This window comes from Equus caballus, chromosome 4 (genome assembly GCF_041296265.1).
Source record: "Equus caballus isolate H_3958 breed thoroughbred chromosome 4, TB-T2T, whole genome shotgun sequence".
Taxonomy (NCBI): domain Eukaryota; kingdom Metazoa; phylum Chordata; class Mammalia; order Perissodactyla; family Equidae; genus Equus; species Equus caballus.
Window position 1 is genome coordinate 48,723,610 of NC_091687.1, and position 24,235 is coordinate 48,747,844.

Here is a 24,235-nt window from a genome sequence, read left to right on the forward strand (position 1 = left end):
GCGTCAGGAAGAGAGATCCCACCAGGAACTGAATTGGCCAGCACCTTCATCTTGGACTTTCCAGCCTCCAGTACTGTGAGAAATAAATTTCTACTGTTTAAGCCACCCAGTCTATAGTATTTTGTTACAGCAGCCCAAGCGCAGTGATACAACTATTAACACAAAGTTTCAAGCAATTATTTTACAGAGGATTTCTAATGTTTCTACAGTAACACTGGATGAACTTAAGGAAAATATCCTGTATATAGCAGGGTAGCAATCAAATTTAGAGAAAATTGGGCAAAAATTATCGGTAATTCTGGGAATGATTGACACCATTTTGCATCACTATTATTTCACTTTTCCTTTCAAATGTAAAGGAATTGGGTCATAAATAAACACAGAAATGCCTAAATGCCTATGTACTTTCCAAATTTTCAGGAGTATATCAATTTTCTTGTAAAGAACTTTGTGTTCTAATGTACTAGTTCAGAAAGTGTTTTCACATAGTTTTGAAATATAGAGAAAGTAGACTTGGTCAAGACCGCCTTTACTTGATTGGAGTAGAATCTTCCTATATTCTTGTGTCTGTGTTACTCTAAGTCATTTCTGGGTAAGGCTGATTCTCACTAATTTGCTTTACAGTGGGTGTCAGTGCTGAAGTCATAAGCAGTTACAGTTAGTTACCTTGTAAAGAGACCCTGGGAACATAATTGCTTCCTAAACCCTTTGAAATGCATCACCACTAATAGTTCCTACAATTGGAACAATTATGCTATTAATAGTAAAAATGAAAGTCTGTCGATAATCACCACTAGATTGTTAACAGGTGGCTAAAAGTAGCTGTAGGTGACTAAATAAGAGAAGACCTAGGATGGATGGCTAGTAAGCTGATAGAAGAGAATTTCATGTAATATTTTTCTACTACTACAGAAGGTTCAAGTCATTTGAGAAAAACTGAATCATAACATGTGACCTTGTAAGTGTTCTGCTGAGTGGTGCATATCATATGAGACACACACATTCTTTCCTTTCTATGTACACTTAGTAAATTAACTCGACGTCCAGTGCTTGGGTATGATTTATCATCTTCCATACAGGGGAATTACGAGGACCTACTCTCTTGTCTTCCATATCCCATGTATTATCTGGTTTCACCTTTAACTATTTTTAACTATTTTTTTTTTACTACTAAAGTTTTTAGAGTCAAAATTTTATACCCAAATCCTCTATCCCCAAAGAATGCAGCAATTTCATCCGAAAGGCATATATTTTACTACTGTGACAGTCATTAAAGTCCACTACACTCATAACTCTAAAGTAGTTCTTTTATTGATGAACTGAATTGGAAAACTTCTTCCAAAATGACCAGATAAACTTCAGGGATCTTCTGATCCTATTGGGTAATGACAATTCAGTACTATTAGATGTTGTGACTATATCACAGATTACACGGCTTTAGCATTTAGAATAGGGGTCATCAAACTTTTTCTCTTTGGCTTTGTGGGCCATATGGTTTCTGTAACAACTACACAACTTTGCCTCATATCAAGAATGCAGCCACAGGCAACAGGTAAAGCAATGGGTGTGGCTTGAAACAAACTGGTGGTTACCAGAGTTGGGAGGTTTTTGTGGGGTGAAATAGGTGAAGGGGATTAAGAAGTATAAACTTCCAGTTATAAAATTAATAAGTCATGAAGATGTAATGTACAGCATATGGAATATAGTTGATGTTGTAATAACTTCGTATGGTGACAGATGATAATCGGACATTGCAGTGATCATTTCACAATATATATAAATATGGAATCACTATGATGTACACCTGAAACTAATATAATATTCTATGTCAATTACACTTCAAATAAAACAAGGAAAATAGAAATGGGTGTGGCATGTTCCAATAAAACTTTAACTACAAAAAACCAGGCTGTGGGTTGTATTTGGTGCATAGCCCATTGTTTGCTGACCAATGATCTTGACCAAAGTTTGATAAAAGCCATGCAATAAAAATTTCTATCTTTAGAATCATAGAATGATAAAGTTAGCTATCTCATAGCTTTAGTTTATGTGGTGTCATTTCTGACACAAGCAAGGAAGCAGCAATTTAAAGTTAATACCATTTAAGTTAAAAGAAATGCTTAAAGAGTCTACAAATGCAAACAGGTTAGAGAACAAAGAAATCTATTAATGGTAAAATACAATAACCACTTTTCCTCCTATATACAATACATTTTAAAGATCTTAGCTTCTCATATTGCTTCATCAAATCCCGTTATGGAACTATCACCCATACTTCTCTCTGCTGTCCTAAGTTATCTATATAGCTACTTTTCTACATTTCAAATGCATGCTTGGATATTTCCAATTGGCTCCCCTGCCATCATCTTGAATGCACATTGTACAAAATACACTTTCTAAAATTAGCTCTACTTTTAGACCTAAGAATTTTCACCAATATTATAACTATTCTCAAGCTGAAAATATTGAGTTAAAGAATCACATGATTATCTTTGACTTGTTTCTCTGTCTGCTTCTATTGTCTGCCACTAAGTTCTAAAATTATTTTCCTCTATTGTATGTTGAAAATCCATTTACTTTTGCCCATTCCAACTACTGTGGTTCCAGTCTGAACCCCCATTACTTCAACCTTGCGACAGTGTCCTAGCTGGCATCAGATCCATGCGTCTTATCTTTCTAATTTATTCTGTACACACTGACAGGTAAAACACTGCTTTCATCAGGTCCTTGCTGCTACCACTTATTGAACAAGGTCTAAAATACTGATCCTGACATTTATAGCTCTCTACAAAATCACCCCAGGCTCCAGCTCACATCTTCAGAGCGTCAATCTACCCATTCTTTTTGCAAACACATCTAATGTTTCTGTTTTTCTTACCTCAAATGCTTAATTATAGAATTGATCTTATTTTGTATTCTTTTATCCTTTCTACCTATTCTAATATTATGGTACAAGTCAAGTGCCAGCTCGTTCTGTATGTCTTTCTTAAACTCTTTAGCTTCAAATGATTGCTTTTGCAATGGACCAGTCTCAGTCTTTAACTTGTCCTGGTTGGATGATGTTACCAGTGATCTCATTTCCCTAACCAATTATAAGCTCCCTGGCTTGAACATCTTTATCCTTTCCTGACACTCTGACTCTTTCTACACAGTCTTCTGAATGCAATCACAGTCGAATGACAGACTGAAATCAGAAAGTCTGATGTATTAGAGAGGACACAGATAGCTTCTCTATTCTTTGCTGATAAATTCTAATCCTTACTATACAATTATTTTAATCATGAAAAAACAGCACAAGTTGTCATTTTCCACTCTCTGACCAGATAAGGACAAAGATAAAAATAGCAAGAATCTGACAGGTGAATCATGCAGAGTTCTGAAAACAGCCATGACTGTCAAAGGAAGAAAATTTTGCCTTTTTGCAATTAGCAAAAGATATTTCTACACTCTTAATTCTCAACATTTAATGTTTCTGTAGGAATATAGGCTCTAAGAAGAAAAATCTTTAATCCACCAAGGCAACAAAGAAAAAGATTATCTTCATATGGAAGTTAAAGGGGTTCTTCTGACTATATTTATACAGAAATGACTTACTACAATGCAACTTTCTCTTCCTAGATATCTTTAAAATAGGAAAGATTGCCAAGATAGAGTAAGTAGCCTAATGAGCATGCCAAGAGTAGAAAGCCTTACATAAGCACAGGCAGAAGAAGAGGCACCAGTAGTAGGAAACCCAGAATGGAACAATCAGAAAGGCAGGAGAAAGAAGCACTGAGGAAGCCGAAGACCCATTTTCACGGTGAGAGCGGGTCACAGGATTAGATACTACCAAGCAGTCATGAGGATGAGGAATGAACAGAGGTTTTCAGATTTGGAAATGAAAAGATTACCAGTAGTCACAGAAGAAAAGTTTTTATACAGACTGTGTGTCAAAAAACAAAACATCCATGTTAACATTGTTGCTTTTACACCTACTATGACCTACACGCACATTTGTTGGGGTCATGATCTAACAGGAAGGGGGAAGGAAGTCACATTTAATGAGCAAAGCACTGTGAGGACCATTATGTTCTCAGCCTCAGAGGAAGGAAATAAATAAACCAAGGTTATGTAGTTGTTAACTAATAGAGTTTGGAACTGAAGCTGTTTTTCACACTTGCACTGCTTCTACCATATCTCAGATTTCCCCCCAGTGGTATTCTATGAAAATATGGCTTTCATCTGTTTTACCTAATTTCATTGCACACTTTGATACCTGGGTGCTATCTGTGCGTAGATTGTAGAATATGAAAATTGGAATAATCCTAAAAGATCATTTGGTCTAACCCTCTTTTCTCTTCTTTTCCCCATATAAATAAACTGAGAACTAGGAAGATGAAGAGATGAAGACTTATGCTGTGTTAGTGAAGAACTAGGACTAAAACGTATGTTTCCTGCTTCCTGAACTCATGCCTGTTGTTATTATAAACTCTGTGTAGGACCCAAATTATATGTAAATGTATGCTTCATTCAAGGAGGAATTAGCGGGGCATGGCAAAAAGTTCTCATATCACTCAATTTCTCAATGAATGGTTTGACATGGGGAGAATGACTTTCAATTCTAAGTTTCTATAACTGTAAAGGAAGACAGCTAATTTTTAGCCAAAGCAGATGGTGTACAATACATAATGAAAATTAAGCATATAAAATAACATCTTAAAAATCAGCAGGTAGTTAATATTATTTGTAAATTAAATTTTATGTTTCAAATGAAGACTTCTAAAATGATGATTATGAAAATAGACTTTCACAAAAAAGAAGCTGTCTTTCTCAAATTAAAAAAGCAATCTTGTCCCTGTAAAGAAAAAGGGGTCTCAGATCAAATCAGCAAAAACCAGAATTCTATTCTGTATGTTCAGACTTTTGCGCCATCGTCAAATACATAACTACAAAATGAGGGAGCAAAACATGGTTTATGAATTAAATAAAGGTGGCTGCATATTCAATTACATTTCAGCTACATTTTAGGTATGTAACAGGAACTCACGCTAAAAGTCAAAATGAATAAAAATAACCACATACTTTCTAAAGACTGAATTTGCTACATGTATAAATAACAACATATTCCAAAGGTTGGAATGTAAGTGTTAGCCACAAAATCTAGTAAATAATCATGGCAAGTTGGGAACACTTCCATTATTCATTTCTGCAAGATTCCATGTTATCTGGTAGTTAAGCAGATTGCTGTTCACATACGGCAGATTTTGAGTACACAAATCTGCCATTTAAAAATCAGTACTTAATATGAACAGAATTGGGGATCACCATGACAATGTTAGGAATCTTACTGCTGAGAATTTCTGGGAAAGTTAACCAATTATATTACATTACATGCATGCACATACATAATGTGTATAGGCAAGGATGTAAGGGTCTTATTGATTGTTAAGGTGACAAGTAAAGTGTAATGAAATACTATGATTCAAAAACTAATAACAAAAAAACTAAGCTGCAGTGTACGCTCTCTGTCATAACCCTCTCAAGATCTTAGTCTGATTATCTCCTAAAATGAATGAGGGGAAAATTCGACCAGAAGAGTTATGGGCTCATGTCAAAGGACAAATGACACAATTTAAAAAGACAAGTTTCTGCGTAGTGGTGCTAAGTAGAATGAGTGGTAGCAGATTCATATCTGCTCTGCTCTGTTTGCTAAACACGGCATCAAAGTGACAAACTCATCAAGCTAGTGATTAAGGTAGTGATGTTGCAGAAATAAAAAACAAACTGTGAAATGGGCCCTCCCACCTCTTGCCTGTCGTCCAGGCCCACAGCCTTCCTGAGCTCCAGGGCTGTCCTGTTGCACGCTCCAAGGGACTAACTGGCACCGGCGCCATTTGTGAGTCTTCCATCTGTAAGAAAACAACAGAAGCCTCAAGGAGAGGAAGTAAAAATGCCTAGCAAATCTGAGAAATATGGTGGCATGAAAACATGACTTTGGCTACAGCAAACAGGAATTTATTAGACAATGCTCTTTCCTATCTAAATTTAATTTAGATCTCCATAAAAGGCATTATAAAAAGCAGCATTAAATACAAAAATACTTTCTAGGGCAGTGGAGACAAGAGTCTAGCATTGTCAAGTTCTACAGGAATATATTCTACCAGCAGCATTTAGCCTTTTTAATGATTAGCACTGCCAGCAGATGTACGAGACAGCACAAGAAATGATGCACTGTGTTTAATTAAACCATATTTGTTTTATATTCAAATTAAGAAACTGCATTCAAGTCGTGAGCTTTTTGTACAGTGCTCTTTGGGTTAGCGTTGTAGAAGTAACTCAGAAATTGCAATTATAATACACTTCATAAAAACAAATCCCCCAAATATATATACTTGGGCTAACAGTTGTCAATACTTGTATAAACGTGCAATTATACTTTTTGTCATCTCAGAATTAAATACAGATAAATTAAAATGGCAAATTTGCCATCAACTTCACCGTAAATTATTTTGTGATCACACATTCTATCAGTTGATGCTATAATATTTCATTTATTGTCAAGATTGCAATTATTTACCACGTCAAGTTTCAATTAGGTACTTTCTTTCAATAGTTATGAGGAAAAATTTCTCCAATAATTATCAAGATGATGATATATAGCTTCAATAACCTTAATTTTCTTTGAGGCGGCTACACATGAACAGAACAGACATCTTACTAGCATCATTGGATAAAGATGTCATTTTGTGAGCCAGAATGCTGGCATTTATGGGGAACAGGTGTTCCTTGGAGCCAGGAGAGGAATGCTCAGGCTATTCCTCCAAGCGTAAAAGAACTGCTTCCTAAAGCATATGTGTTTCATAATTATTAACCATTTTTCTGCATTTCTTATACTTTATATCAACATAAGAAATTTCCCCAAACTCCTAGAGCTAATAATACAGCTTGGAAATTTACACAAGTATTTGTCTCCCGAACGATAATTTCAGTAGCAGAGGCAAGAGGCAAGAGATAGCATATACATCCATCAACATCCCAAACTCCTCTAGCCTGTGGGGCAGTGTTGGCTTCCTTTTCTCACTGTCAGAAAGAATATGGACTTGAAGTGTTTGCTCAGTGCATTGATCACAATGCTTCTTCTTGAGCTCTGTTACCTGTAGCTTTGGCACCCTTGAGGGGCCTCACAGGCCTTCTCTTCATAGAGAGGATCTGTGCAGTCCCGGCCTCCATTGGCTGGCAGCTGGATGATGACCCGATGCCGAGACTGCTTCTTGACTACGGAGTCCCCTAGAATGAGGCAGCTTTTTAACCTCTGCACTTGTACTGATAAAAGAATCTCCAAATACCAGCCTGTGTGAAGAAATTACATTGCCTGCAGCTACACGTGCTTTGACATCCCCGAATGAGAGACTTCATCTAATCTAATCATTTTCTAAATTCTCCCAAAGACCGCTATAGTGAAAACCCAATCAATTTTTATTTAAAAAGGTGAAGAATAGGAATACAGTTCCATAGTCAACTAGCCTTCCTAATGCACAAAGTAATTGCTCTTTTGTATATTTCTTTCCTTTTGAGAAATATGAAGTCTAATTAATTCATTTCCCTCTACCTTAAGTTTATTTTCATGCCATTTCACACGGCCCTGTTTACCCCACGGGACTCATCCAAATCTAATGAATCTTCCTTAGGAGAATATCTTCAATGTTTTAATGTGAAATTTTATTTCTTTGTGATTCACTTAATTTGAAATGCATAACTTGTAAATTATTCTAGTCATTCATTATTCATGTTAAACAGTCTAAGATCTTCAGTTCATGTCGAATTCTAAACATCAGGGCTGTAAGTAGTGAAATAAAAGTGGTTTCCTACAGGCGGACTTTTTTAAGAAGCATTCAAAATAGCAATAATTGGAATTAGATAATTCTAAATTATGTTAAAAAATGGAAATAACTAAATTTACCTTCAGTACTATTGACAGAAAGATGTTCAAAATCTTTTAGTGTTAGAAACAGACAACGTATAAGATTTTTCAAGTTTAATAAAATATATTCCAACTTACAATGTATACACTTTAAGGGTGAACGGCTGCTACAAAAGAATTCCCTAAAGAATTATTTTAATAGAGCTCCCCTGATGCATTTATATTTTTCAAAAGATCATTAAATATTTGATAAGTAGACTACAGAAACAGAGAAATTTAGAAGGGTTAGTAGGCCCTAACAATGAAAGTTTAATCAGAAATGAAATGAAACATTCTTAAAGTTATAGTGTTGGTGGAAAAATATGACTTGACAATTAGAACTTTCCAATAATGGAAGATCTTTTCTCATGAAGTCAGAATATCTCTCCACATGATCTGGGCAACTGATTTCCAGCAACGTGGTCTGAAGATTCCTGTATTAGACTGGAGAACGGGTCAGACTAGTGATTCCTAAATGTCTGACTACATGGGAGAATTTCTTTAAAAAATGAAAACAAAAACAAACAGACTTCTTGGCCTATACTCAGAACCACTAAATTAATCTTTGGGAGCTGGGATTGGGAATCTGATTTTTATAAAGCTTGTCAGAGAATTGTGACGAAGAGCCAGGTCTGAGATCTACTGGAACAGATAGCCTTGTATGTCTTGTCCCAAAATAAGATTCTAGGATTCCCACGTAACTTTTTAGGATTATTCCTATGGTGGGAGAAACCTGTATTATCAATGATTATATTAACTATTTTAATGAATAATTGGAATACTACAGGTAATAGAGTAGGGAATTAGGTGCTGGAGGTAGGGGGTAGCAGAGAATTAAAGTATTTGAAAATACTGTCATGGACCTTTTTATCGTGACAATCGTAGTTTGAACGCTAGCTGTAACTTTTACATATTAAATATAATTTTTCTAGAGAAGATCTAAGCAATGCCTATAGGACTTTTAATAAAATTGCTAATGTGGTCTCCATCCATTATGTTGTCCAATGACCCTATTTTAAGGCCTAGGTGATAAATTTTTCTAATAATTCAGAGCTAGAAAAATTTTGTTTCCCTTGATAATCTGTTAAGAATCCGCTGTGCTTCTATTTTTTGCTTTGTTCATCAGGATCTCAGAGCTAATTTTTTTCTCAACTGCAGAAGCTTTCCTTGACTTTGATTTTCGAGTGTAATTTTTGTCTTCCTCTCCCTTGTCCTCTCTCCCATTTACTACTTGACTCCATTCTTCTTTTATACTTTCCATGATCTTTCCTTTGTCTCATGTTTATGATCTGTCTATAATCTTTTTGAAAGAATATACAAACTAAATGACCCTTGTTATTATCTGTTAAGCATTGGAGGAAGGAGAGAGGTGTTTGTTTGTTTGTTTAACAGGCAACAGAGGAAAAGAGCACAGAGGATCAGATCTTTGTCTCCCAGGTGGTCAAAACTCTTAGAGGCAAGAACTTTCCAGCCCTTCTCAACTTGCAGATAGAAAATAAACATGGGATTGAGACCAAGGGATCCAGAGACTGGCGGCGACAATGAGTTCAGCATCAGCGGCACCTTATCAGAAGCTCCTAGTCACTATCTATCTAGATATCACCTGGCACACAGGCAGGGCTGTTCAGATTTGGGAAGCAGCAATCAAATGTTAGTGTTTCAATTCTACTTTGTCTATTGACTTGAAAGCAAAAATGTCACCTAATATACAACTCTGAAACATTCTAGTGCTTTCACATCACAACCTCCACAAGTTTGTACTTGATATATAAGACTATGATAACTCTTTTCACTTCCATAACTGATTCCACAATGGCAATCCATTTATTCTTATAAAAAGTTGAAATATCTTAACTTTGTGCGGCCCACAGGATATAGATTGTGACCTGATTAAAGTGGAACATTCCAAAGCTATAACACCCAGAGAGGAAATTTAATGGAGTTACACAGGAAGTGTCATGACACTCATGTTTCTATCCTCCGGGGAGTTCATTTCTTCTCAGATCTCAGCAAGGAAACTACGTGTACACTCAAAGAAAGAGCAGTGTAGCGCTATCTCGGCCAGGTTATCGAGCCCTCAGATGGAAGCACAGACAAAGGGAGAGCTACAGCACAAGATAGAAAAGAAAGTGGAGCTGGAAAACTTGGAATTTTACAACCTTCATAGTTTCCTGTATGTACTTATACCCAATTTATTATATGTGGTTCATATACATATATAGTTTCCATTTATCTTTGTGTTTTAGCTCCTAGAACAATAGTCACACATCCTAAGTGCCTAATAAACATTTGGTGAAGAAGCAAACATATTTATTTCACTTCTTCTCAACTTGAATGTTAGTTAGCATCTTCTACATTTTTTATCCATTATCTTATGGTAGTAAGCACATGGGTACTAAGTCTGTGCATTGAGGATTAATAAAAAATAAGGTATCACTTTGTTCATTGGAAATAACGGGCATGGGAAAAGTAAAGGAATCTTCTTGTAGTGTTTGTACTTGAAAATACCTATCTAGGTTGAGGATAGAAAAAAGGAATTATATAATCAGAAAACAATTATGTGATAATGGGACACACAGATTCAGAGGTATGTAATCTCTCACTCAGTTACAGCATTTTTCAGATATCTTAAGACATTCAAGATAAATTTCCCCAGAGAAATTATTTCATGGAAGGATTTAAAAGCAAAACTAAGACTGGTTAAGCTGGAAGTGGGATGGATGGCAGGCTGGAGCGGCGTAGTGAAAGGAAATTGAAAGGGAAATGTTTCATGCAGGAAGCAAATGCAAAGGTCGTTTTCAGATCTTTGGGGTAATTTTAGTGTAGTGCTGCTTAAGGGCATCCGGGCAGAACAGCTGCCTCTGCATTAGCCCTTCCAGCCTTCACGGCAATAACTGTAGTAAGAAAAAAGGGAGGAAACAGAGTTTGAGCAGCCAACTGTATTATTTGATCAAAAGTAGTGATTTGTTTTTTAAGATTAGAGTGACAAATAATTTATATGCATAAATATTTTCTATTTTTTAAATAAGCCCTTTGTAAAACTTTACGGAAATTTGAAAAAAGTTAACAAGTGCACTGGTTTGAGGATTAAACTACTCCCTACTCAATATTGATCTTTATCTGAATTGATTTTTCATGAAATACTTGGGAGAGGGCTGAATAACATTTTAAAGCACTCTTTTTGTTCTTCCTGGAGTCCTGAGCTGTTCTGTTCTATTTTCTGCCATACTAGAGTGTAATTTTACCTTTTTAACGTGATTAGCTCCACATTTTCATAAATTCAAAACTCTTGTAAAATTTAGATTTTACCTGCAGAATTAAGTTTAAAGAACTACCTCATAGCTGAATTAATTTTCTGTTGCTATTATCTATCCTTGAACATTCAACTTTTTTAGCATTTTTAAATTGTGTGCGGAAGTCAGTGTAATTTCAATGAAGCTTGGATGATTCCTATTTCATGCCAAATAATGAAAAAAATAAGCGCGTGTCATTGCTTTATTTTCTTTACAACAAAAGCCTAGTTTTCTATAACACCATTGTATCCTTATTCTCAGTTACAGCAGCCTACAGGCAGAACAGAAAAGGCCTCTCCAGGCCCACAAAGCATCTTGGCACTGTTGTCCAACAGCAATCCCCTCTATCACCCCCTAGTCTTTCTTATTTCCTCAATACACAATTATAGCTATTCTTTTGAAGTCTGAATGCCTAGGTTTAGAGTTTCTGAAAGCCTTTTGTTCTAGGAGATTTAACACAGAGCTGCCAAATTGAACAGGCAGGGCTGATGTGCCCCGGGTGGGATGACCTGTGCTCAGCCCAACAGAGCCTCACCTTTCAGAGAACCTCTTCCTCACAGAACAGCAGATTCCTGAGTGGTATTCTTGCACTCCTTGGCCACTACCACCCCAGGAGCTCCAGGGGAGAATGTATCCACTGGCACCACACATTTTAATTTACAGCAATTACCTACCTTCCACCAAGAAACCATTCCAACTAAACCCACCATATCTCAGATGTCTACCACTCACCACAAGAATCTAGCACCCCTACCTCCTTAGCATGTCTTCCATCATCACCTGGACCACAGCACTAGCTACACGCACAACCTGATTCAATTTCTCATTCTTTTCCCTCTTCTAATCTTTCCACTGCTGCACCCATTGGAACACCTGGTCTCTCATCTTCAGTCTCTTCTTGGAAAATTTCCTTCACATTCTTTGCCAGTGGAAGCTGTTCTACCTAGCCATTTCCCAGTCTTTTCTTCTCTACCTTTAAAAATCTCTAACTCCTCCAAAGCTCCTGTCATCAACTTTACCATCAGCTATCCACTTTGTAGCAGTCTACCAAGATTTCCTTAATTAATAACTTTAGAACATCCCTCATTATAATCTTTTTTCTTCCAACCCCTCTCACCCCTTCTCTGGCTTTGGCATCCACATGATTATTCCGTCCAAGGCACTGGGCTCTGATTTACTGTACCTCCTCACCTCCAGTGACCTTTTCCTGCATCTTGCATCAATTACTAGCTCCTCTGTTCATCCCTAGATGTTATTATCTTCAATATCTGCACATTCTCATGTTTAAACATTTTTCTTTGTTTATTCCTCTTAACTTTCCAGTTCATCTACTTTAGTTATTAAAATTCTTCAAACTCAATCCAGACTGCTGATCCACTTTCTCTACCACTTTTTCACTATCTATCATCCCATTCATGACCTCACTTCCATCCTAACCCAACTTAGATTCCATACTCCGTTATTATTATAAGTACTCTCTTAAAAACACTGCTGACTCCCCGTTCCTCTCTCCTTTTGTTGTACTCTCCTGGAAAACACTTTGACCTTAATTGAAACCAATTATTTTCCTGCATTTTTCCTGCACTCAGCTGAACATGGCTGGGGAAACACTGGCAACTGCGTTGAGCAATCCCTTTTAAAATACATGACTAAATGGGCACTCCCTGTTGCCTATTACAAATTCTATTACATATTACTAGCTTGCCTACTTTTGCACTCTCCAAAAGGATATCACATCTTCTTCTCTTTCCTCACCCTCTCTGCATTCTTCCCTTGAATTTTTCACACACATTGAGAGATTAAAACAATCATCAAATGCCTAGTCTACTTTATACCCCTGGAATGTAAGCTTCCTAAAAGCAGGAAAATTGGTTTCCTTGTTTACTGCTATATCCTTTATATTTAAAATTGTGCCTGGCACACTGCAGTTACTTGAAAAATCTTTGTAGAATGGAAAAATGACTGCTTAAAATGATATATTTGATGTTTAATGACACAATGAAGCATTTAAAAACAATTATCAGTAAATTTACCAGCAAATCCAAATAAATAATAATCACAAATTTGTAATAGAAAGTTTTCCATCATCATGATCTCAATATTTTTCCCACATGACACATAATTAAAGGTCTAAGAAAGACTGCTTTCAGCATACCAAATTAAAATACTTACCAGATACTGACCATATGCAGTTTGCAGTGTCTTTCCTACAGGAACTTATAATCACTATAGACTACACAACAAATAATATATCAATTGGACCATGATTCACAAAGCATAGAGCACTTTACCATATATTGTCTCATTTGTGCCACAGAACAACTCATTGATATTATAACCAAGGCTTGGAGAGCTTAAGTATCTTGCCTAAGTCACTTGGCTGCTAAGTGGCCAAGGCAGGTATCCAAACCAGATTTACTGATTCAAAGTTCACTCATTTCATTATACAATGAAATTCACTACTCATTTCTATGTTCAAAAACCAAAAACTGTGTCCTGATATATATGAGTAACTCTAATTCAGTCTTCCATAACCTGCCTTCATGCTTCTTTCCAACTTGACATCTTGACTTTCTTCTACACACTCTGAGCTCCAGTGGGCTCATTCCCACTTTCTCCTTGAACAACACATCTTTCTCATGGTCATCAAAGACTTTTCCTGATGCTTTTGATATTCATTTGGGATTCTTTTATGCATTCTCTCTTTCAAAAAGGTCTCTTCTACCTTCTTTTCAACGAGATTTTCCCTAATATTTGCTCCCACAGTGGTTTTTCCCTTCCCTCCCCCAGAGCTCTTTCTGTTTTACCACTGAATCTTGTTATTAAACCATGTAAGTCTTATATAATCTGGTTTATGTAGAAGAGTTCTGAATTTTAAATGAGATCAAAAGCTTCCTTGGGCCAGCCCTGGTGGCCTAGTGGTTAAGTTTGGTGAGTTCTGCTTTGGTGGCCTGGGTTCAGTCCCCAGGCACGGACCTACACGACTTGTCTGTCAGTGGCCATGCTGTTGTGGTGGCACACATACAAAAAGAGGAAGATTGGCAGTGGATGTTAGCTCAGGGTAAATACTCCTCAGCAAGAAAAAAAAACCTTCCTTGAAGTCAGAGACTATGTCTTCTCTACAGACCCATCAATATGATAGTTATATATAGGAATCAATAAATATGAATTTCAGTAACTGTTTATGCATATATTACTATGAGTATTAGTGATTAGTAATTTAATTAACACCTGCATAGTATTCACAATCTATTTGTTCTCTCATCTACCTGGTAAATTTTTTTTAAAGTGCCTTATGTAAGTTACCACAGTTTGTCACATAAATTTTTTTGTATCTTAAAAATGGTTAAACAGAGAAGAGTAAATCACTTTCTTAGTCGTGTAAAAATCATCAGCATAAATCAAATTAAAAATCATGTTTATAATACATAATAAGTTCACAAACACATTTTAAAGAACTTGCAGAGGAAAACTCATAGGCTACTAAACTGGTTCCTAATTCCTGGATACACTCCAATATCCCAAATTACTTTCAAGTGAAGTCTAAAGAAATAAGAAAATTTTACCTTATTCCTCGTTTTTATGAGTGACCATCCCAGAACCAAATTAATGGGATCTTTTCTGTTTTATTTTGTTTTACTTTTTTTCCTTTAAATACTTTAGACCAAGTCAAAGTTTATTTTAAAATACTTTACTCAATACAAGGACATACCCAATGTAAAGATATAAGAAAAAGGCAAAGTTTTTTCCTCACTTTTAAAAATTTCACTTAAAGATGTTAACTTTGTGTTAGATTATTAATCTTATGGTTATAAATGTAACTGCATATGTTTTAGAATTATTAGTAAATGACCTTATCTCATACTAACACAAAACATCAAGCATAAAAACATCAAGAGGGGCTGGCCCTGTGGCTGAGTGGTTAAGTTCATGCACTCTGCTTCGGCAGCCCGGGGTTTTGCCAGTTCAGGTCCTGGGCATGGACATGGCACTGCTCATCAAGTCACATTGAGGCAGCATCCCACATAACACAACCGGAGTGACATACAACTAAGAATATACAACTATGTACTTGGGGGCTTTGGGGAGAAGAAGAAGAAAAAATCAGATTGGCAACAGATGTTAGCTCAAGGCCAATCTTAAAAAAAAAAGTACAATTCTATTGCTGACTATGACCAAACCAACGGATATCATATGTTATTTAGTTTCTAAGAAAATAAGGGATAAGAGAAGAAAATCTAGAAAAAACTGCCATACAATGACATTGCTTTGTTGTAAGATTAATGTCACCAACTTTTTTAAAAAAGTTAATGCTAACTCCTTTTGTCCTTAAAGCTTTTTAGATGCCTTAAAAAACTTTTAAAATCAAAATTTTCTATTCTTGCTCACTTTGTGGCTTAATTTTGTTACTTCAAGGACACATAAAATAGAAAAAAACACAAAAAGGAACTCATGTTTCAACTACATAAAATGACAATCACACTGTAAAAACAATCCATTATTAAATTTATAATCTCTTACAATATCTTAAGGATTTAAATAATCTTTGGCAGTTTAAATAGTTGTTAAACTAGAAGTTGATTCCTAACTGAATCTCTCTAGAAAGAGTCAGGAAGCATACATAAAATAAAAGCATAAAAGGAATTTCAGAAAAACTATCTATTCATTGGGAGAATAAGATAAAAAATAGAGGACAGCGTCATTTGTGACATTGAGAGAAAATTTGCTCAGTTATTGCACAAGTCACATGGAGGATGTTGACATCTTTCTCAGCAGCAATGAGAAAGGACCCTATCCTGGAGGGTAAAGAATATCAAAGTACCTGCCATGATAGCAAAGGGCCTTTGTCTGTGAGAAATAAAAGCAAAACAAAACAAAACTGGGAACAAATCCTCATCTCGTAAATGCCTCATAGCACGTTACATGTTGGCAGAGGTAGAATTTGGCAATATTTCTCTGTCCTTTATTTCCATCCTTGGGGTCACATAATTGAAACTGTAGTGAATCTGGTCCCATGGCTATTTCTTGCCATTAAGTAGGCTAAGCCATGCGAACTGATAAGATCACTGTGCATTCTTTTTGAAATACATAAGGCCACTACACATTTGCTTAGAATTAACATTTGAAGAAACATTATTAACATAATAAAGTCTAGAGTCCTTTTACTTTGAACTATATCATAAAGGTTTAAGCCAGTTTTGGCATAAAACTCATTCGTTTGGTAGGCTAAAGCTGTATTATTTTCTAGAAGAAACCAAAATTTTATGGCATTCATGCCAAACTAGGATTACACAGCCCCATATCACAAACATTGCTTAGCCAGAAGAAGTTGGAGGTCCTGGTGAGTGGTTTTCTAAGTGAACAGCCTTCAGAACTCTGCACGCCATACCTTCTTTACACGAGGAAGGGCATGGTGTCCAGTCACTGTATGGGGTCATGATACAGTCCTTCCTACAAGGAAGCAGACAGGGCCTCACTGTTTCAGGCCGAAGGCTTTCAGGACACCTGTGAAAAGCAAAGGGAATTTACTAAACCTCTATAGTAATCCAGAAAACCAGGTAATTTAATATCTTCAGGATTTTCATTGCTAAAGTTGCTAACCAGTCACCAATCTATATTATTTAACTTCCAGGAGACTTTCTGCTTTTGACAAGAACTATATGACCAAATTAATTCTTCCAAACTGGACCTCAATAAAGCTTCTCAAAGAAGGATGTGTAAATTTAATAATAGTTATTGTGCTATCTAGAAAAAAATATAATACTTATACCTTATCCTCTTCTAGTAATCTCTCCATTAATAAATTTGTTTTCTAACATGCTTCATAAGAAATTTGTGGAAATCCAAATTACCAATGTTTAAGACCCAATTCTACATCTTTGTATAACTAAATAGGCTGATTGGTGATTATGAGTTTCCAAGTTATTCTGCACTTTATTTTTACAAAATATAAAATAAACTTATAACTGAGTCTATTCTATACACACTACATGCTCAAAAATAATATTGTATTTACAGCTATATATTTCATAATAAATAAGTAATAAATTAACAAAAGTGTATAGATCATTATGATAAGCAATTTTTGCTTTATTCCTGGTTTCACTTAGTGTTTCTATTCTTATTTTTTCTTCCAGTTTGTTCTAAGTTTCAAATTATGAGATTTTAAATATTTTTATGTTATAATATTTTTTGGAACAAAAAGAGTGAATATAAGTAAAACCAAAATAGTCAACCAGTAATTTAAAGAAAAATGAATCACTGCCTTCTGGACATAAATTATACTAAAATTAACTAAATTATTTTTCTTAAACAGCAAAATTATATTATTTATTAGGAACACAAGTGAAAGATAATGACAGAACATTGAGATGTCTTACTTTATATAAGACTTTCACTTCCTAAAAGATAATTTTAGGAAGCTGATGTATGAGTTTTAAATATTCTATCTTCTTTATTGTGTACTTATTATCTGATTTTTAAATTTCCCAATTCCTCTCTGCATCTTCATGATCTGATTCTATTCTTGTTAGTGGTCAAATGTTGGCCATGAGCATTAAGACTAGAAGAAGATTCACATTACGACAACAAAAGATAATAACATAATTCATGCAACTAAAAGCAACTTAATGTTCTGATTCCTAAAAACTTCTCTTTTGAGGTCATATAAATTTCTGATAAGTAAGCTAAGAGGCATTAAAGAAGTAAACCAAATAACCAGTATAACTGTTCCTGGAATAACTTGGCAAATTAGTGAAAAATGGGATTTAAAAATACTCCCCATGTAGGAAGCCAAATTTTTTGCAGGTCAAGATAAATTGTCTTTTAACAAGTAAGTTAATCAGGTTTTCAGAACTGAATTATGAGTGAAAAAAATGAACATCATTAATCTCCTTCCCATAATTTCTTTAGAGGACTTTGCTGACACTTCATTTTTGATGTATCTTGTATCATATCTATTTATCTACGTGTCTTATCTCATACATAAATATTACATTCTGTTAAATTATATAGAGCCAAGCTTTCCTCTCTCACTATAACATTAGGGTTTATTTAGAAGTGGATTTAAAAAATATATTGGATTCAACATTTCAAAAAGGAATAATCTCCCTGGTTTAGGTTGAGGATAAGTTTGGATTTTCCTAATTGTTATGACTATTAAAGACATGGATGACAAATATATTTAGATGTGAATCATAGGAGTTAATGCATTGTTACAATTGAGATTATAAAACACTCGAATCGTAACTTAACCTGCATTATTAACCAGGAAATATTATACGGCAAAATCCCACATATAATCCTGTTATTCTTTTGGAACTATGGAATTAATGATTAGCGATTATTATTGGAAGCATTCCTTTTCAATGAAGCAACTTTATAACTTTAAAAATGAGAGAGCATTACTCGACTGCACATTCTTCAAATTTTAGCTCCAAATAAATCAATGGAATTTACAATGTTATTTACAATCTCCAAAATTCTGTTTTAGTTTAGAAATATCCACAGCAAGATACTTGGCTAACTGTGGAGAACAAAATTACTAACAACAAAGCCATTAAATGAATGTGCAAAGATAAATTATACAGCCTAGACTACATCCAATAAAATGAATTCAGACTTCCTTTGGGGAAGCAATTGGTTCAGTCAACATGCTTCTTTTCTCCCTTGTACTGTTTGTATTTAGTGTTTGTGGTTTAAATCAAGGAATTGATTTTCCCCCAAATCTCATTCAAGGTCAAATTAAACAGATGTGATAGGAGTTGAAGTTTGTTACTCGGAGGATAGATAAGATCAATAACATTGATTTTACCATTGCACAGTAATCTGTTTTATTAAGAGGAGTTTAAAACAAGGTTTCTATTTGCATTTTTGTTTCAAATGCCTAGTACTGAAAAGCATTCATTGAATTTAACCTCACATTTAGGCATAAGGGCAGTAACATTTTCTTTTGCGTTCACTGTATTTGCTCAATTTTTCGGAAATTTAAGGGCAAAGTAAATCCATTTGATTTAACAAATCTGTGTATGTATCCAGGTCATGGAATACAAGCTGTAAGGGCGGAGCACATTTTAAATGGATTACTGTGGTGGTGCCATGGGGCTTCAGGATACCTTCCTACCGAATGGCTTAATAACATGAATTCAGCAGGCTTTTTCACACACAGCCTTGTACACATGTACATCCACCACCCAGAAAATATTTTGTAGTTTACATAAGTGAGGAAAACATCAACAGCAAAGCTGTTGAAAGCTGATTAACTGTAAAACAGGACAAGAGTGAGCTTACTTGTAGAAGCTCAGCACGATCACCCTCCATCCTGTGCCACTACAGCTGGGTCAGGTTACAACCCTGCAACGGGTATTTCTACCTCTGTGCTTGTCCCAGGAAGACAATCCTCCAGGACCTGGGATTCTGCTCCTGCTGGTACTGCTAGTGAATTTTAATACACTGCACATTAATTTCCTTTGTTAGATTCATCACAACTTTAGCATTATTTATATTAAAATATTGGTTTGGGGCTACCTATTAAGCATGTGGAATAGTTTCTCAATTTATTCAGATCTCTGTGGCATACATTTTCTAATATGTTTCCTAATTTCAAACTATACAAACAAATAAAGTGTGGGGGGAAATATCCTTAATGTCTGGAACCCTAGCCAGGTAAAAACTATTCATAATGGGATTCTTATTTATCCCCTGGAGCTCTTCATACATCAAGTGCAGTATTATCATTTCCCTGAAACAATAAGAAGTATCTCGAATTTTTAAGAGAAAATAATTTCTAAGATTTAGTGAGTGCTTACATTACCACTATTTTTTTTCGTTAAATCCTTCCAATAAACTTTGAAAACTGAGGCCAGAATCAGTGAAGCAGCAACTTAAGATCGTACATAACCCTTAAGTATTTGGCCAAGTATTTGAAAATTATGAGGCCCTTTTTATACCAACGTAAAATTGACTGGTCTTACTTTCCACACTTCACATGGCTACAGTGATTTGAATTTTAAAAGGTTTACGCTGTCTTAGTCTCAAAACCTAAGAGGATTTTCCTCTTAAAAGAATACATTTTTAGAGTTGATTTATTAATTTTCTCTAGGAATTGATTAGCCCAGTTAGGCCGTGACCTGTTTTTGTTTATATTTCTCACAAGACACACATACTATGCCAACTCTAGTTCTTTGTCCTCCCCTCTAGCAAATCGTTTGCCTTGTTATTACACCATTTGTAACCACAGTGAGATACTGGTAAGTGGTTTTCCCACTTACCACAATAGTCATCGTAGTCCATGGCTCTCTCTTGAAAGTAAATGGCTTATTCATTTAACCATTAAAAGATGTAATAAGTTTGGCCTCCATATTTTTGATATAGCTTTTTTCTAGGGGAAATGAAAGGCAGATCATAGAAGGCTACTGCCCAATTAAACTCGATTGGCAGCCTCCACAGCCTACGGGTACATAGGAGGTCATGGATGACCTACACTGCTAGGATTTTGTACGCTGTCATTATTGATCAGCCAGGCCTAGAGCAAGCACTTCTTTCATTGCCTCACTAGCTTAATAAAAGCAGAAAGTGCTACTATAAAGCTGAAAGTAGGTATCATATAGAAAGATTTCCACAGAATTTATGGATCCCAGGTACAAGACTCTGGAGCTGTCATAACTTTACCAGTGGCTGACATTCAAAACAAACAAATCTTACTCTTGAGGATTGGTACGACAGGCATCAAAATGCTCCATTTCATGAAGCAAGTGAAGCCTGAGCCAATCCCTTGCTTGGTTGACCACAGGATTTACTATTGTCATTCTAAAGCCCTTACTTTTTGGGTCCCACTTGGCCCACATTGACCCGCACACAGATGACTTTTCTGGTCTGCATGCCGACAGAGCAAGAGGCCTCCCCATTCCAAGTTGTAGTTGTGTTGAAGGACGATACTGATGTGTCCTCGATGCACTGGCCCCAGGGACCAGTTTGCCAGTGGTACACAGTACAGGGATGCTCATTACAGCTGCGTACCTCTTGCAAAGCACTGCTGTTCGGACAGTGAACTCCACCTATAAAAACGGACATTAGCAGATTAGATATAGTGCCAACAGGAACCTTACCATTCTTTGTTCCCCAGAACTAACAATGATACCTGCCACTAATTAGCACACAGCATGTGGCTAGCACACTGCTAGGAAGGCAAATTACATATCAAACTTACCTCATTTGCCACGGTCTGGCTTAAAATTTAAACTATGCGGGGTATATGATATTTGTTTTGGAGGACCGTGGAGAACCTCAAAGGGAGAGGCCATTGTTTTCCAGAGAAGCTGAAAATGAGGTACAAATAAAGTCTCTGTGAATGCTGACCACGGGAGACGTGGGTATTGAGACTCTAGGTGAAGAAAACCCAGTGTGTTTGCAAATATTATCCCCCCAAATTGAAAGTCTTAACTACAGTTTTTAAAGTGCTGCTTATTTTAATGTATTAGGCATTAGGGTGATTAGAAACAGGGGTTTTAAAATCGATCGATGCTTTTTGATCTCCAAGAGCATTGCTGGAAAAGCTATGTAGTAATGATGATATCGTATTTCTCCAAATCCAAGATGTCATTGCCTATGAGATATATCATCATTTTATGTGTCCCAAAGAAGAGAAATGACTACGAATTAAACTCTGATATAATTTCTTGTAAACTCTAATTTTTATTGTGTGCTTATTGAAATAGCTTTATATGACTTATTTACACAGTTTTTAAAAACTATATTCTCTTTTGCATACATTAAAAGGGAAGGTATTCCCAAAACTTCTTCACTCAGAGACCAAATCTTTCGAGTCACATTTTAACCCACATTCATCAAAGTTTGTGTTCTCCCACGCAGTATCATTTCTGTGGCATCAAAAGTGTTGGTGATGCCAGATTTCTTACAAAGAGTGCTCCTCTGTTGTCTCCAGAGTTTTCTTCAAGGATACTGGTACCCATCACTAAGTTTTGATGCTGTTGAATTCTTAATTGCACCAGGTGTGAATGCAAGGTTTAAGTGAGCAACTGTGGAAGAAGGGTTGATTTTCCTTCCTCAGATAGTCCTTAGCAGTTTTTGTTTGCTTTTGGCAGAAATATCATAGGATTGTGATTGCCACCAGGAATAACAATGAAATTCACATATATCAGCACTGACAAATATATTACAAGTACTGTTCGGCCACAGTGGTTTTAAAATGAATGCATTGTAAGATGCAATAATTCCAGAGATGATAAAGGGTAAAAAAGATGTGTCTTTTAATCAATAGAATATGGTATGGAGGTGTCATTATGGAACCCTTTTTTATGTGCTAACCCCATTATAAGTACTTTGTAGGTGGGACTTCATTTCTCATTTTATATCCACAACTCCCTTACAAGTTAAAAATTATAAAGTGGATGAGCCCATATAGCTTAAATGATGTGGCCACAGTAACAGCCAGGAATCTGTGGAGCCCCGTTACTTACCACTATGCCATTTATAATGCCAATTATGAAAATAAAAAGCTTTATATTCTTCAAGCAGAGTATTGGAGGAATTAATTGCTTACTTTATTGGCAATCTGATCTATTCAAACTTACGCAGCCTCTGGATTTCATTTTAGGAACAGAAAATAACTGGTTGTTAATATGAAATAGTGGGAATCTTGGAGGTTGATCACAAATATTCATGACAGTAAATGGAGGAAATATTGCATATAATAAGACATGGGTTCTAGATATTAGGAAAGCAAGTTTCAAAAAGTTAAAAATAAATAAGAAAAGGTGATTCAATAGCTAGTGATCCTAACATGGAAGATGGCTCCAAAAGTTTGAGATTTGGGTAAAAGTCATAAACAAAACCATATTCTGAGCTGATCTTCAGGTATCACTTCACTTATGATTAAGGACATCCCTCTATTCAGCAAATAAATTGACAAGCAGTTTATGTGAGAATTTAACTGCAATTTAGAATCATTTATGCAGTGTTGAACATGGAATCAACATCAGAATAACCTGCATTAAACAGCATTTCATTAACGTCCCTGCTTCATGAAGGTGAAAACATCTGTCACAGTTCATATCCTATCCTCCATCACACAGCTCAGCGACCCTGGCAGCCTCTGAAAAGACGTTTAGGATTTGAATAGGAACGAATCCTAAACCATACTAATTGGATTGGGAGAAGGAAATGAGCACTCTTAATACCCATCCCCCGAGGGTCTAGAACGATCCAATGTTATCTCTCAGACAAACACAGGCTAAATATAGACGTTGTATAAATATACCTTTTATGCAACTATTTTAACCATACCTTTATATTTAACAGTAAAATTATTGATCTTCTATAAAAAATGTGTTTCTTTACTTACCCCATTTTCACTGTGAGTATATGTATGCTGTTTAAACTGTGATTTCAAAACTCTAAATTGTCTTTGACAGTAAAATTGACTGGTTGGCTTTGGAAAAAATGATAAGAAAAAAACTTGTACAACATCAGCATAATGTGTCTAGGAACTGCAAGATAGCTGTTAAGTTTACCTTCATAAAGGCTATTTATTTTCCTGCCCCAATCCACATTAAAGCCCCATCAGCAGTTTTGGTCTGGTGTCAGGATCCGTGCACAGATAAGCCCCAAAGTGGTCTTAATTATAACAATGATACGGCATTTTCGAAAGCATGGCTTGGAGTAATCAGTCATTGCAGCATTGCGTGTTGCTTTGGGAATGATTTGATGGTAGAAAAATTGATAGATATAATATTGAATTTATTTGTTATTTATGGGAAGATCTAGTTCTCGACATCTGGAAATATTTCCGTAGTACTAGGGAAGTTATAAAATGTCACTCATGACAAAATTAGCAGTAAGCCTAATTAAAAAAATCCTTTTATACATAAAAATATAAGCTTCATACGTATGTGACTAGGTTTTCTATCATTCCACCAAAGGGAAAGATTTTATAATACTTCGATGCAATTCTACTATATAAATAAACTTTCATGTGTAGATTAAA

The 24,235-nt window shown here is 35.6% G+C and overlaps 1 protein-coding gene across 5 annotated transcripts in view; it reads right to left on the reverse strand.

Moving 5' to 3' along the window:
• Positions 1-24,235, reverse strand: part of THSD7A (thrombospondin type 1 domain containing 7A) — a 671,418-nt gene that overhangs the window by 62,523 nt on the left and 584,660 nt on the right. For all 5 annotated transcript variants that reach the window (XM_070264554.1, XM_023639297.2, XM_070264555.1 and 2 more), the window contains 4 exons: positions 21,053-21,287; positions 16,622-16,737; positions 7,134-7,266; positions 5,785-5,888 (listed from right to left, as the gene is read on the reverse strand). In XM_070264554.1, the coding sequence (XP_070120655.1) occupies positions 5,785-5,888; positions 7,134-7,266; positions 16,622-16,737; positions 21,053-21,287 (588 nt within the window). The remainder of the gene's footprint in view (positions 1-5,784; positions 5,889-7,133; positions 7,267-16,621; positions 16,738-21,052; positions 21,288-24,235) is intronic.